This window comes from Rhinatrema bivittatum, chromosome 3 (assembly GCF_901001135.1).
Source record: "Rhinatrema bivittatum chromosome 3, aRhiBiv1.1, whole genome shotgun sequence".
NCBI lineage: Eukaryota > Metazoa > Chordata > Amphibia > Gymnophiona > Rhinatrematidae > Rhinatrema > Rhinatrema bivittatum.
Genome location: NC_042617.1, coordinates 593,698,827 through 593,715,515, shown reverse-complemented (window position 1 = coordinate 593,715,515; position 16,689 = coordinate 593,698,827). Strand labels below are relative to the sequence as shown.

At 42.5% G+C, this 16,689-nt stretch overlaps 1 protein-coding gene across 1 annotated transcript in view; it reads right to left on the bottom strand.

Moving 5' to 3' along the window:
- Positions 1-3,687: 3,687 nt before the first annotated feature.
- The window catches only part of LOC115088442 (probable palmitoyltransferase ZDHHC14), a 66,976-nt gene continuing 53,974 nt past the window's right edge, over positions 3,688-16,689 (bottom strand). Inside the window, exon 2 of the mRNA XM_029596719.1 lies at positions 3,688-4,734. Coding sequence (XP_029452579.1) covers positions 4,686-4,734 — 49 coding nt within the window. The 3' untranslated portion in view covers positions 3,688-4,685. The remainder of the gene's footprint in view (positions 4,735-16,689) is intronic.

The window sequence follows — 16,689 nt, the reverse complement described above, 5'->3', positions numbered from 1 at the left end:
GACGCACCTGAGTGGCACCCTGCTGCCGGGTAAGTCAGCGGTGGTGTCGGCGGCCTCCAGGCCGCTTGAGGGGCAGAAACGTGCCTCCAGCCACATGGGAAAGACAGCGACGGCCTCCGGGCCGTACAGAGAGTGCAGCGCGGCTCCTGCCGCGGAAATGGAGACAGGAGAGAGGTGGAGAAGCGGTCTGTAGCTCCTGCCACAGGCCGAATCGTAACACCACCAATCAGGCCATTATGGTAGAATGGCCAGATGGAAGCCACTCCTCAGTAAAAGGTACATGACAGCCTGCTTGGAGTTTGCCAAAAGGCATTTTAAAGGACTCTCAAAGCATGAGAAACAAGATTCTCTAGTCTGATGAAATCAAGATTGTCCTGAATGCCAAGCATCATGTCTGCAGGAAACCAGCACTGCCTCATCACCTAGCAAATACCATCCTGATGGTGAAGCATGGTGGTGGCAGCATCATGCTATGGGGATGTTTTTCAGCTGCAGGACCTGGGAGAGTAGTCAGTATCAAGGGAAAGATGAACAGAGTAAAGTAGAGAGAGATCCTTGATGAAAGCCTTCTCCAGAGTGCTCTGGACCTCAGACTGGGACGATGATTCAACATCCAACAAGACAAAGATCCCAAGCACACAGACAAAACCAAACAGGAGTGGCTTCGGGAAAAGTCTGTGAATGACCTTGAGTGGCCCAACCAGAGCCCGGACTTGAACCCGATCAACATCTCTAGAGAAACCTGAAAATAGCTGTGCTTCGATGCTCCCCATCCAACCTGACAAGGCCGGAGAGGCTCTGCAGAAAATGGGAGAAAATACCCAAATCCAGGTGTGCCAAGATTGTAGCATCATATCCAAGAAGACTTGAGGCTGTAATTGCTGCAAAAGTTGCCAAAACAGAGTAAAGGTTCTGATTACTTACAGTACGTAAATGTGATATTTCAGGGTTTTTAAAAATTAATTAGCACAAATTTCTACAAACCTGACTTTGCTTTGTCATTATGGGGTATTGTGTGTAGACTGAAGAGGGAAAAAATGCATATTATCCATTTTTAGAATAAGGCTGTGACATAAAAATGTGGAAAGTGTGAAGGGGTCTGAATACTTTCTGCATGCACTGTAAAAACGAGTGACATAGGGAGAGCCAAGATGGCCACACGATAAAGAGACGCGCTCCGACTCTCTCCTCACATTCCTAATTTTCTCGGCGCTAAAATTAAAAAATATACCTTTTTTGATGGGAAAGAGGAAAGGAAGACCCAGAACGTCCCCGAAGCTTCAGAGGGAACTTCTCGGCAGGGACCAATGAATCAACATGTGGTACGGAGCCATGAGCCCTTACTGAGCATCGTGAACGCATCCTTGGGCGGCCAGCAGAGATGTGTTCCTTCGCTGGTGACCCCGGTTCTAGATTCATCATTATCTCCGGAGCAGAGTCAAATGCCTACACAACTTGGCCCCCCCCCCATGGGAAGTGCCGACTTGTTCAGCATATTCCCTTCGCACCCCGTTGAGGGAGTGCAGCCGGCTGTGTCAGCATTGGGAGGAGCCAGCATGGAGGGTCAAACTGAGGGAGCTGATTGCCAGCCGGGTAAGGAGACTGAACTTTTGCTGAATGTTCTTCCAACTCATACAGTGGCAAGTTTTTCTTCAAAGACAACATTTATTTTATTTATTTAAAATCTTTTCTATACCGTCATTAAGTGGGTGCCATCACAACGGTTCACAATAGGGCACAACAACACGATAAAGGACGGCTTCTACAAATTGCAAGTCCTAAAAAGGCTCAAACCCCTCCTGTTTTTCCATGACTTCAGGACAGTCCTCCAAGCCACGCTCTTTGCCAAGATTGACTACTGCAACTCACTCCTTCTGGGGCTTCCAATCTCCTCCACAAAACCATTACAGATGCTCCAGAATGCAGCAGCTAGAGTCTTGTCTAATACAAACCGCAGAGATCACATCTCCCCCATCTTAAAGAACCTACATTGGCTACCAATAAACTATAGAATCTTACACAAATCCCTCACCATAATCCACAAAACGATCCACAAACAATACCCGTTGGATCTCCAGTTCCCCCTCAAACTCCACTCCTCATCCAGACCCATCAGAGAATCATACAAAGGATCTCTCCATGTGCCTCCTAACAAAATTTCACGCCACACCGCAACCAAAGAACGAGCATTCTCGATAGCAGGACCCACTATCTGGAACAATTTACCGCCGGACCTCAGGCAGGAACCCTGTCTACAAACATTTCGAAAAAAACTTAAAACTTGGCTATTTAGCCAAGCTTTCCCTTAATCTTTTCACTTTAGAACTCTACATCTCAAGCCTTCCTGACAACTTACATAGCGAAACCCTTTAATCACAATGGTTATCTCTCTGTCCTTCTTTCTTCTATTCCCAAGTTTGATCTCCTTGTTATATGTAACTTTTTTACCTCCTCTGATTATTTTTACTGTTAAACGGTTGATAAGAATGTTACCCCTTCGTTCCATGTAAACCGATTTGATATGACTCCCGTCATGAAGGTCGGTATATAAAATAAATAAATAAATAAAATAAAAAATCTTTCTTCTTTTTTGTAATTTAAATTTTTATTGAATTCATTTAAAAATCCATTTTAAACAAAATATACAGATAGCAATTTACAGATCATAACTATCCAAAATACATACACAAATCATTCATAACTATAATTACTGAACCCATAATAGGGGGAGAGATAACAACAAAATTTTCCCATATTAACAAAGATTCGATGAGAGAGATTCCCTACCTTTATTGGGCCACATTACTTCCTTCAACACTAGTCTTATCCTGCAAAAAGGTCTCCAAATGCATCGGATCGTTAAAACTATACTTATTTCCTTGATATGTTACAAAACATGAAGATGGGTACTTTAAAAAGAAAGTTGCCCCTATAGCTAGTAATCTAGTTTTTAGGGACAGAAAGTGCTTTCTCTTTACTTGGGTAACTCTAGAAACATCGTGGAACATTTGTATGGGTTGACCGCAAAAGTTTAATTCCTTGAATCTAAAAAATCTCTAAATATTTTATCTTTTTCGGATTCCAACTGTAATGATACAAACAGTGTTGCTCTCTTATTGATTATATCGATGGATTCCTCCAGAAAGGTGGAGACTCCAATTGTTGAGTCTTCCACCTGCCCCTCTATCACCTCTTTATTATCTCTACTCTGTTTACTAGGAAAATAAAAAATCTTAGAAATTTGTGGGATATCTTTAGCCTCATACTGGATTATTTCTCTAAGATATTTTAAGAACATTTCCTTGGGTGAGAGGAGTCTAGTCTGTGGGAAATTGACCAATCTCAAATTTCTATATCGTATCATATTCTCTAAATATTCCAAATCTTTATGGATAGCAAAGCTATCCTTTATATGGATAGCTTCAGTATCCTGTAATGTTTTTCACCTTTGTTGTCAATTTTCCCAACTCTTGTTCCACACTCATTATTTTCTTTCCCTGATCTTCAATTTTCAACTTATTTTCATTTACAATCATTGGTAAAGATAATTTCATTTGGTGAATATTTGCATTTACAGACGAAATCATTTTCCATATATCTACCAACGTTACATTGTCTGGAGGGGTCGTGGGCCATTGTTCTGGCCGCAACAATTCTCCTGACAATGATAATGATAAGTTATCTATAGGAGTCTAAGCTCCTAAAGCCATATCGGCATTCCCCAAGCTTACCTCATTATCTTTTGAGGTGCTTGTTTTTGCCATCTCCAAAGATATTGGTAATGATGTCGTCGGTTGAGGTGGAAATTTCGGACCATCGCTGGGGCTCAGAGAGGCAGAAAAATGCTCCCCTGAGTCATCCCCCATTGGCGTTTCAACCCGTCGAGTGACGTGGTTGTCCATGGGGCCTCTAGTTGCTACTGGGGAAACAGGAAAACTCTTCAATTTTCTCTTCCTCCCCATACACTCACTGGGGGGCACACAAGCTAACAAAAACTATAACACCCTCTCCTGTTTCACCAGTAGTTTCTCCCAACTTACCAAACTTATCCGGACTAAGCCGGACAAAGCCGCGCGCTCCGGTGCGCCGGCGGCGAGGTGCGCCGCAGGCAGCCCGTTCTTATAGGCAGTCGCTTGCCTATGACGTCAGTCCCAGATTTCTCTCACGCCGAGTCTCCCAGCTGTTCTCAGCGATGTTAATCGGGAATCGCACTCGTGTGGCAGATGGTAAGCTGGTTTGAGCCCTTCTCTCTCTCCTCCTCGGCTCTCCCCAAAATTCAAACTCTGGCGCCCGCTCTTATAGGCAGTCGCTTGCCTATGACGTCAGTCCCAGATTTCTCTCACGCCGAGTCTCCCAGCTGTTCTCAGCGATGTTAATCGGGAATCGCACTCGTGTGGCAGATGGTAAGCTGGTTTGAGCCCTTCTCTCTCTCCTCCTCGGCTCTCCCCAAAATTCAAACTCTGGCGCCCGCTCTTATAGGCAGTCGCTTGCCTATGACGTCAGTCCCAGATTTCTCTCAAGCCGAGTCTCCCAGCTGTTCTCAGCGATGTTAATCGGGAATCGCACTCGTGTGGCAGATGGTAAGCTGGTTTGAGCCCTTCTCTCTCTCCTCCTCGGCTCTCCCCCTCTTTCTTCTTTTTTGGAAAGTTCCATTGAAGAAAATGTTCTTTCCTCTACTTTGATTGTTATCTTTGCTTTGGACTTGGATCGGGACTTTGTCCTAAAAATGTTTTACTGCAAAAAAAGATGATTTATTCTTAGGGTTTTTCCCTGATGTGTCTAAGCTAAGACAATCTAAGAGGAAACGTTTCCTATTAATGCGCCCTGCTGTTGTGAGTCTGGGAGCTTCCTTTTGGTTATATTTCCCCTGTAAATGTGTCATCAAATATAGTGGGCTCAAATATGTTTTCTTTCACCCTACTCAGTTAAATACCTTTTTAAATGATAAACTTAAGCAGGCTCCGTCTATCCTGACATCTAGCCCATAGTTTAACTGACCAATTGAAATATTTAGGGCTTAAATCTCTTTGTTGCAGCTTTTTTCTTTTCTTATTGTATAATGATTTCCTCGCATAATTTCACAGGCACACCCCTAAATTGTGGTCTGACAGGGATGTATTGAGAGATATAATGTATGTATAAGATTTTTTTTCCTTGACTTACAGGCCGATACAGTACAGTGGCTCTTGTGGAGCTCACTGTTAACCCAGGTTTGGACGCGCTACCTTTACCCCTTATTCAGTAAGGGGTAATAGTGCGTCGAAAATGCGCGTCCAACCCCCCTCCCCCCCCCCCCCCCCCCGAAACTAATAGCGCCCTATTAGTTATTCCCGCACGATACAGAAAGTAAATTTGCAGCCAAGCCACACATTTTACTTTCAGAAATTAGCGCCTTCCCAAAGGCTGGCGTTAATTTCTGCAAGCGCCGGCACTTTTCTGTGCACACTCCGACTTAATATCATGGCGATATTAAGTCAGAGGCCCCAAAAGTTAAAAAAAAAAAGTAAAAATAAAAATAAATAAATAAAAATTGGCCCGCGGGTCGGAAGACGAACGCTCAATTATGCCGGCGTCTGTTTTCCGAACCCGTGGCTGTCAGCGGGTTTGAGAACCGACACCGGCAAAACTGAGCGCCGGCTGTCAAACCCGCCGACAGCCGCCGCTCCTGTCAAAAAGGAGGCGCTAGGGACGTGCTAGTGTCCCTAGTCCTTTTACCGCGGGCTCTAATTTGTATAGGCCACCCTCCTGAATCGCGCGCACAGGAGAGTGGCCTGAGCGGGCGCTCGCCAGCTCTCCCGCGCATTTTTCTGAATCGGCCTGTATGTGTTCTCTATACTCCATTTCTTGTCAAGTTTGTATTAATTTGTTAATTTGATGTTAACACTGATAAATAAAGGAGAAAAAAAATGAGTGACATATGTGCATGTACTCACTTTTGCAAGCAAAATTATATGCAAAGTAGGCAAGTTTGGGGCATGGTTAGCAGTTTTGCATGAACTTTGCTATTTTATAAGGAAGTCAGGCATGAATATCTTCATGAATGTGCAAACACTTTTACAAGTGCTATTTAATGCACCAATTTCAAATTTGCATTCTCTTTTTCAACTTGATGTTTGGCGGCTGGGTTCTCCCAAGTCACAGACACTACAGCAGGCTAGGAGGCCAGGTGGGGGGGGCAATCTGAAAAATCGAGGTCCTTACCCATAAGTTCTCGATCTCGGAGATTATCAACAAATCTATCACCTCTGGTCTGGTACCTTCACAACTTGAACATGCTATAATAAAGCAGACTCTCAAGAAACTGGATTTGGACCAGACTGAACCTGCTAACTATCGCCCAGTCTCGAACCTCCCATTTCTATCTAAAATAGAAAAAATCATCAAACAACTTACAGAATTTCTAAATGAAAATCAACTACTCTACCCCACCCAGTATGGATTCCGCAAGAACCATAGTACAGAAACCCTCCTACTATCACTCTCAGATACCATAATAAAAGCCCTAGACACTGGACACTCTTACATACTAGCGCTACTTGACATTTCTTCTGCATTTGATACTGTTAACCACAATACCCTTATCACCCGCCTCGCTCAAATTGGCATTGCTGGCTCTGCCCTATGCTGGCTCCAATCCTGAGTGACAGGAAATACAGTGTAAAAATTGGCCGCCATGAATCCAAACCCAAAAACTGCAACAAGGAGTACCTCAAGGATCCTCTCTTTCTTCAACTCTATTCAATATCTACATCACCCCTCTTTGTCAACTCTTGGATAAACTGGGTTTCCTGCACTTCATATACGCAGATGATGTGCAAATCCTCATCCCCATTAATGACTCCCTACCTAATGCTCTGAAAATCTGGGAGGCTGCACTCACAGAAATAAAGAATCTACTCATGAAAAACTTCCTGGCAATAAACACTACCAAAACAGAACTACTCATCACACCGCAAAACAATTCGTCCCTCAACTCTACTCACATGACACAGCAGGTACGCAGCCTCGGCATAATCAATGACAACCATTTTTCTTTAAAAAAATTCATATCTGCCATAGTTAAAAATGGATTCTTCAAACTACATGTGCTAAAAAGAATTAAATCTCTCCTACACCCTAATGACTTCCGAACAGTCCTACAAGCCACAATACTGTCAAAACTCGACTACTGCAACTCGATCCTCCTAGGACTGCCAAAATAATTCACTACAACCGTTACAGATGCTACAAAACGCAGCTGCCCGCATACTCACCAATGCACACTGCACGAACACATTACGCCCGCACTACAATCCCTTCACTGGCTACCTGTAGCATCCAGGATATTGTACAAAGTACTTACCCTCATTCACAAGTCCATCTATAACCAAGATATGCAATGGTTCTCTGATCATTTCACATATCAAATAGACCAACAAGAACAATTCACCAAGCCAAATTCCAGACTCCCACTCTCAAGCATATCAAGCATGTTTCGACGAGAGAACGCTCATTTACGATTGCAGGAACCAACATTTGGAATAAAATGCCCACTGACCTGCGCCAGGAGCCCTGCCATAAAAAGTTTAAACAAAACCTCAAAACTTGGCTATTCAAACAAGCTTACCCATAATAGGAACATTCTTAATCTGAACTGCCAAACACTCTCTCCCCTCTCTGCTATCCATAATACCTCAACAATTACTCTCTCTGGCAACTCCTTGTAATTCATATTTGTGGCCCTTAAAATACTTTACCATTCTACAAATAGATTTCAATCTTCTACTCACCATACTACGCTTCTTGGAAAATACCTAGTTATTTATAACTTCCCATGTTAGGCTTGCCTCAATTGTATTATATGCTTTCTATCTTACATGTTTTGTTCCATGGTCATTAGATTGTTCAAACTACACATTCAAACTACAAACTACACAGAGGTGTTTAAAATCATGAGAGGTCTAGAACGGGTAGATGTGAATCGTTGTTTTACTCTTTTGGATAATAGAAAGACTAGGGGGCACTCCATGAAGTTAGCATGGGGCACATTTAAAACTAATCGGAGAAAGTTCTTTTTTACTCAACGCACAATTAAACTCTGGAATTTGTTGCCAGAGGATGTGGTTAATGCAGTTAGTATAGCTGTGTTTAAAAAAGGATTGGATAAGTTCTTGGAGGAGAAGTCCATTACCTGCTATTAAGTTCACTTAGAGAATAGCCACTGCCATTAGCAATGGTTACATGGAATAGACTTAGTTTTTGGGTACTTGCCAGGTTCTTATGGCCTGGATTGGCCTCTGTTGGAAAACAGGATGCTGGGTTGATGGACCCATGGTCTGACCCAGTATGGCATTTTCTTATGTTCTTATCCAAATACTAAGAAGATCCCATGCCACTGATGCAATTAATAGCAGTGGCTATTCCCTAAGTAAACTTGATTAATAGCCGTTAATGGACTTCTCCTCCAAGAACTTATCCAAACCTTTTTGAACCCAGCTACACTAACTACACTAACCACATCCTCTAGCAACAAATTCCAGAGCTTTATTATGCATTGAGTGAAAAAGAATTTTATCCGATTAGTCTTAAATGTGCTACTTGCTAACTTCATGGAATGCCCCCTAGTCCTTCTATTATTCGAAAGTGTAACGATTCACATCTACTCATTCAAGACCTCTCATGATCTTAAATACCTCTATCATATCCCCCCTCAGTCGTCTTCTCCAAGCAGAAAAGCCCTAACCTCTTCAGCCTTTCCTCATAGGGGGCTGTTCCATCCCCTTTATCATTTTGGTTGCCCTTCTCTGTACCTTCCCCATCACAACTATATCTTTTTTGAGATGTGGCGACCAGAATTGTACACAGTATTCAAGGTACGGACTCACCATGGAGTGATAGAGGCATTATGACATTTTCTGTTTTATTAACCATTCCCTTCCTAATAATTACTAATATTGTTTGTTTTTTTGACTGCTGCAGCACACTGAGCCGACATTTTTAAAGTATTATCCACTATGATGCCTAGATCTTTTTCCTGGGTGGTAGCTCCTAATATGGAACCTAACATTGTGTAACTATAGCATGGGTTATTTTTCCCTATATGCAACACCTTGCACTTGTCCACATTAAATTTCATCTGCCATTTGGATGCCCAATCTTCCAGTCTTGCAAGGTCCTCCTGTAATGTATCACAATCCGCTTGTGATTTAACTCCTCTGAATAATTTTGTATCATCCACAAATTTGATAACCTCACTCGTCGTATACCTTTCCAGATCATTTATATATATAATGAAGAGCACCAGTCCAAGTACAGATCCCTGAGGCACTCCACTGTTTACCCTTTTCCACTGAGAAAATTGTCCATTTAATCCTACTCTCTGTTTCCTGTCTTTTAACCAGTTTGCAATCCACGAAAGGACATCACCTCCTATCCCATGACTTTTTAGTTTTCGTAGAAGCCTCTCATGAGGGACTTTGTCAAACACCTTCTGAAAATCCAAATACACTACATCTACCGGCTCACCTTTATCCACATGTTTATTAACCCCTTCAAAAAAATGAAGCAGATTTGTGAGGCAAGACTTGCCTTGGGTAAATCCATGCTGACTTTGTTCCATTAAACCATTGTTGCTGCAGAAGAAAATATCCTAGCAGGGTCCTTCACTCTAGAAGAGGTTATAGCAGCAATAAAGTGGTTATACTTTGGCAAAAATCTAGGATCAGGTAGATTTCCCATAGGGTTTTATAAAATCAAGGGGGAAATACTGTGTGAACTATTAAAACTCCTTAATGATTCCCTGAATAAAGTTAAGTCTGAGGGAATGCTTCCAGGATAATATCACTCCTGCTGAAACCCAGTAAAGATAGCTTAGAGCCACGTTTTTGCCAAAATGCTGGTAATGAAAGTGAAGGGCATCTTAGAAAAAAAAAATGAATTTGTCTAGATTGTAGACTGATCAGGTTTTGTACCTAACAGATCAGCCGCCTGATGTAATGTTACATGTCTGACCTTATTAGGTGCAGAAAAGATTTGCAACTCATTCAAATGGCAATTCCTTTTCCAGCTCTAATTTTAAGCACTGGATAAAGTAGTAATTATGACTCAAATAAATATCATCAGCATATCTATGCCCCAAGTCTCTTAGGAGGACACCAGCAATCTGGACGCTGGGGAAACGAAACCATGAGGAAAACCAGCCTTCTGGAATGATAACTAAGAATCCTTTGCATGCCGCTCCTGTCCTGACCAGGCACAGAACTGCTCTGAATGAAAGGCCAGAAATCTTTGTCATGCACATGTTCTATATTGCAAGTAGACGTCTGCCTCGGCACTTACATGTGTATGCTGAATCTCCCTGGAAAAAAGCAGGTGCATAAACTGAAGCTGCAGGTCTGGGCTGGACTTTTTCTGAATACATTCTCAAATTTATTTTGTTTTTCTATATCAATGTTCACCGGACACATCACAGCGGTTTCCTTTTGAAAACTGGCGTAAAAGTCTGCAGGTAAAAAGTTCCCCCAGACTTTGCACTTCTGCACACAGTTATCCCCATGAGAAGCTGGAATGACATCTTGTGGGGAGGAAATACATTTTTTTAAATCATGAAAATGCAAAAAATAATTATTTAAAAAAAAAAAAAGATTTCAGATGTTTTCCTCAGAGCCTTTCAAACATGGCTGCTAAGTGAAAACTGAAAACCCCCAATCAAGATCTAGAACAGAAGTAGCTAGGTATGCAATTACCTACATAGGGCCAGGGGCCGGATTAAGAAGAGTATCCAGCGTCCCCTATAAAGCGTGCACCCTATCAACTCTACTCTTTCTCTGGCACAATGCATTAGCAGTAAAGCCGAGGCATTGAGATAATTCCACAAATACTCTGGCTTACGAACGAGATTCATACCCGTCAGATCCCCTGCCTCCAAAAGATCCCTCAGCCCTACCTTCTCTACAAATATGCACCGTATGGAGTACATTTCTTCTGTTTCAGTAACCGCCGTTTATAAACAAAGGTGTCAGTGTTAAGCTTTTTAGAAAATGTATTACAACAGTCACAAAAATCTTTTCATCCAGACTGAATGTGACACATTCAATCAGCTTTATACTTTATCAATCACGCACATAACTCCAGTGCAGTCACGTAACAGACCATCTGCTTGCCAATATAGCACTGCTCCAAAAGAAGAGGTGGCAGTGGATAACTCAGTAAAATTGGAAGTTAAATATATTTTAGCAATTGCCAATTATGTCACCCTGATTTATATTTTTGACTCTCAAAAATGTACTGATCTCCAGATATTTGGGTTATTTTATTTATTTATGTTTTGCCTTTTCTTGAAAGCTCAAGGCAATTTACAACAATAAAACATTTTAAATACAATATGCAGTAACCAATGCATCATCCTAACAGTACAATCATCAATTTACAATAGCAACATCACCTTCAAAATACAATCAATTTATTCACATCTAAAGCATTAAAAACACAAACTACACCCACATAAATTTATACTCTGGCCAATCCATTTATTCATAAAATTTCTGAAAAAGCTAAGGGGTATAATATAATATACTATCTTATCAATTTTCAAAAGTCATCTACTCGCATAAAGTGACTTAAATGAGTAAATCCTATAAACAATTAATTATATGGCACATTGTAGCAATTTTCAAAAACCCACTTACATGAGTAAGTGCATTTACACGTGTAAATGCTTTGAAAATCAGACCCTTAGTTGTTATGCCTTCCCTAATGTTGAATCCGGTCACAGACAGCTGTGACCGCTCTGCCTTACCTCTTTTTCTCCCCTTTCACTCTCTTTGGGCAAGATGGCTGCCTCCAGTGCCGAGGGCCTCAGCGTTTCCAAGCCAGCATGGCGTCCCCATCCGCCATGCTCACTCCCGTGGCCTCATAGAGCACAATTATTTTGTAGTTATCTTATCCTATTGATTTTTTTAAAAATGTAAATTAAATGCACAGAATTTGTGGCAAAAAAGAACTTGCTGTAGCACACGTAGCCCTGAGGGAGTAGAAGAAAGTGAATCACAAGTGCATACAACTCCTAATAACCGGCCTGCAGCAAACTGACAGGGTCATTCATCAAAATGCATTATGGCAATGCACGAGATAATACGTTAACGCCATAATGCATGCAATAATAACAGTAACGCATGGCGTGAATGCAAATTTTTGGAAGAGTTGGGATCAGGGAGGAGTTTGGGCAGGATTTATAAAGATATGGGGAAATATCGCATGTTTTTAACGCTGTGGAAATAACTACACCGTTACTAGTACCTTTAACGCTTTGATTGCAAGTGGTACATATCCGGCTCAAGCAATGAAGCGCTCATTACTTTGATTCCTAAGCCGGGGGAAGGAGCCACAATCACCTTCAGCATATCGACCCATATCACTATTAATCGTGGACCAGAAAGCTCTTAAGCAAAAACTTTGGCCGACAGACTGGCTTGCTATTGCCTTCTAATCCGTCCCGACCAAGTAGGCTTTGTCAGAAGTGATATGCCTCTACGAACATTCGGCGAGTTGACTGCTTATGGCGTATGCACACAGTTTTGCTGCGGATAGGATAGAGTGGGGATATTTATTTCACATCTTGGACAAAATGAATATCATTGGTTGGTTTTCAAGATGCGATTCACCTTCTGTATCAGGACCCGGTGGCACGGATAGTGGTGAACCCAATCTCACTCTGACACGTTTCCCATTTACAGAGGTACCCGACAGGGGTGCCCCTGTCCCCCCTGTTGTTTCTATTACAATTTGAACCGCTGCTCTTGGCTATACAGGAGGCTCGGAAGGTGAAAGGGGTTCACTTTCAAGCCCAGACTTTCAAATATGTGGCTTTGGCTGATTGATCTCTTGTCTTTTTAACCAACCCTGTTGCCTCCCTCCCACCACTGTTGTCCCTTCTCAGTGAGTTTGGCTCCTTCTCAGGTTTTCACTTAAACCGCGATAAGTCTGAAGCGCTGGCTTTTCAGACTGCCCCGTGAAATAATTGGGAGGGTCCCTTTCCATTGCTTTGGGCTATGGGACATATGCGATACCTGGGCATTTACTTATCCATTGATCTCCCTCAGCTTTATGCCTTGAATATGCACCCCTTGGTTACCTATACTCTGGAGCGGATGCAGCATTGGCGGTCTTTACCGCTGTCTCTCGGAGGCCATATTGAGCTTTTTAAAATGAATATTTTGCCCAAATGGCTTTACGTCTTTCAGAATTTGATACTTCGACTTAAGGTCCGAGACATTCAAAGGTTTGGAAGGCAGGAAATGAGGAGTTTTTTTTTGGCGGGGGAAAAAATCCAGAATTGCATTAAGACGTCTGCAAAGTAGGTGGGGTATGGGAGGCCTTAGTGTACCTGGGCCAGTAATTTATGGGTGGTGCGGGAGTGGTTGATTGGGGAAGGGTTTTACATTCATTTAGCAGCTGAACATGAAATCTGTGGTGCTCGTGATTTACGCTTTGTCTTACAGACTACTTGGGATAAACTGACCATACCCGAGCCGCTGGCAGGTTTGATAGCCGGTACGATATGCCTGGCTTTGGTTATTGAAATTATTGCAGCTCCCCTCAGGGGTGTGCCTTTTCCCTTCCTTTGCAAGGAAATCCTGATTTTTCTCCTAGGTCAACCTCCATAGTGTTTCGGCAATGGGCAGCCCGAGGATTACGCAGTTGGGGCATGTTCTGGACGACACAGGGCAAGCTGTCTACACTTTATGGTTTGGGGAATATATCTCTGTTTTCCTACTTGCAACTTTCTCATTATGTCCGTTCCCTGCCAGATGCTGGCTTTCTGCCAGGTGGATTTGAGGCCATTGAGGCTTGCTTCTTACTGGAGCGGGCTACCGAGCCTTCACTTTCCCATTATTATAGCAAACTGCGGAATCTCATTTATCAGAGTCCATGCTCCGACCTGGCAGAATGTTGGAATAGGGAAGGGGAGTTTCAGGTTTTGGCCACTCAATTGGGAGCCTGCTTTAAACGTATTGCGAAAGTTTCTTCAAACTCATATTATCATAAAATGCAATTTAAATTTCTCTGGAGAGCATATGTGTCCACACAGGTGGCGTTCTACTCTACACTAGTCCCGACTGCCACCTGTGGGAAGTGTAATCGGGAGAAAGGCGCATTTGTTTTGGGGTTGCCCTGTTATTCAGCAATTTTGGAGGCGCATTATCTCCTAGTTGGCTGGGTTGTTGGGTATCTCTTTACAAGCCTCCCCCCTTATGATTCTCTTTGAATGTATCCCCCTGGTGCGCATCCGGGAAGCGGGGGCATTGTATGTTCCTCATGAAAGCTTGCTTTGTAGGTAAACGACTGATACTCCTTCAGTGGAAGGAGGCAGTGGCACCCTCTTTCTGGGCGTGGCGGAACCACTTACACTGACTCATGCAGATGGAACAGTTGATGGCTCGCACATCTCCTCGGCACCATCGCACCTTCTTGAAAATTTGGGATCCGTACATTCAGGCGTTACCACAGAGTGCGTAGCCTGATTCTAAATAACTGACCTATGGCGTCTCCGACTTTTGGTTGCTGGTCGCTGAGATTTTCGCTTCTACATCACAGTAGGACTGTTAGGTTTTGTTTGATTTGGGTGGGGGGAAGGAAGGGTTGATGTCATAACTTGTTCTCTGACATGTACTTGCACTCAATGTTCTGCTAGTTGTCGGACACTGAAGTGTACCTGTGTTCGGCTAACTGTTTTGTTCTTATGTAAAAAATGCAATAAATATTGTTAAATATATAATAACGCTTTTTGATGAATTTTGATTTTGAGATAGATTGAGTTTTGCTTCGGGCAAAAGTGGGCTTAAATGAGTGTAAAGCTAGATGTTAGACAATGATAGAGTTGATTTAGGATAAAAAGGAACCAGAGGTCCACTAAGCCCAGGCTTCTTCCAATTGCCCAATAGCTCTCTTTAATGTGATCTGGGGAAAAGGCAAAAAAAAAAAAAAACCAAACCCTGTACATCTGCAGCCAGTCCTACAGAAATGAATTTCCTTCACAACCACAAACACGGCAATTGGCTGAGAATCACGGGATGATCGCTCTTCCTGAGCATGCACTTCTATCTTCATTTCCACCAGCATTTATTTTCTCCTAAAAGCTAATCCAATTTTTTTTTTTTAAAGTAAAATGCCTCAGTCAGACTCTGAATACTTCAGTTAAAGAGATTCTTCAATGCCAGTGGCAATCTGTTTTCATTTTTAAATAATTCCGAAGGCTAAATTAGAGAAATGTGCTTATTATGCATCACAAAGCATTCTGTGCAAGGAAAAGAAGCAACTAAAACTTAATTCAGTGGAAGTTATAACAAAAAAAATTTCAATAGAAATATTTGATCCGATTTCTATATAAAAGAGTTAGACCAGATCTAGCAGCCAATTCCAAAATGTAGGTGCCAGGAAGGAGACAGAAGAGCAGCAGCTTCAGGTAGGAAGGAGCATCATGAAGGAAGCGGGGAACGAGATAGGAAAGGGATCAGCAGGGAGGGAAGTGGCAGCACTGGGTGTGAAAGGCAGGAGGAAGATGGGGGAGCAGCAGGATCTGGAGGGAGGGAGGGATGGAGGGAAGGAAGAAAAGGCGGAAGGAAGGTGCTGTCATTGGGGTGGAGAGGAGAGGAGAGGAGCAGCAGCATCAGAAATTAGGGAGGGAGGGAGGGGCAGGAGTCTGGGCAGGGTGTGGTGTTAGATGCACAACTTTCCCATTTTTTTTAGGTCCACGTAGGAAATTTCTCGAGAGAATTCCCCCACACAAATCAGCAGGTGTAACTTGTGCAGGGACGTTTGCCAGGATAATTTACTAAATGAACTGACATTTGTAAGTATTTTGTGTGGGCTTTGATATCCATGGGGTAAAATGGGCACCCAGAGAGGATAAAGCCAAACCCGAAAAACTAAATGAGCTCTGTACTTCGGCCTTCACTGCAGAGAGAATCACAACCCAGAACCGTTCTGTGTAAATGGCGACACAGAGAAGGGAAGTAAATCCCTGTAAATACGGAAGCCCGGGAAGACAAAACCACCAGGACCCGGTGCTACTCACTCCAGAGCTTCTGAAGTCTGTAATCTATCATTTAATATCTGAAGCCTGGGCAGTAAAACTTCCCATTAAGAAAACATGTTTAGTCCTATTCTTTAACCAGGACACTGCCTCCTAACCCAGGACTTCTTACATTCCTGAGAGACCATATCGAAAGGTTTCTGAAAATTTAGGTATATTATAAAGACTGGCTCACCCTTCCCCACACACTGATTTAAACCTTCAAAAACTTCTTAATAAATTACTAGTAAGGCATAAGTATCTGCTTGTGATACTGCTACCAATTCTTCCACCTATTTTCATCCATTGTTTTCCCAGTTCTATGTAACCCCGGTTCTATGTAATGCTTGTTGCAATAATTGTGTTCTACTGTAAACAGATATGATATGTCTCTTGCCACATGAATGTCGGTATAAAAAAGTTCTAAATAAATAAATCTGGCAAGTATCCAAACATTACATAGATCCCATGCTACTGATGCTGGTAATAAGCAGTGGCTATTTCCTAAGTCAACATTATTAATAGAAGTTTATAGACCTCTCCCCCAGGAACTTACCCAAACCTTTTTTAAACCCAGATTCACAGATATTCATTGAGTACCCCCTAGTCCAGTGGTCCCCAACCCTATCCTGGGGCCC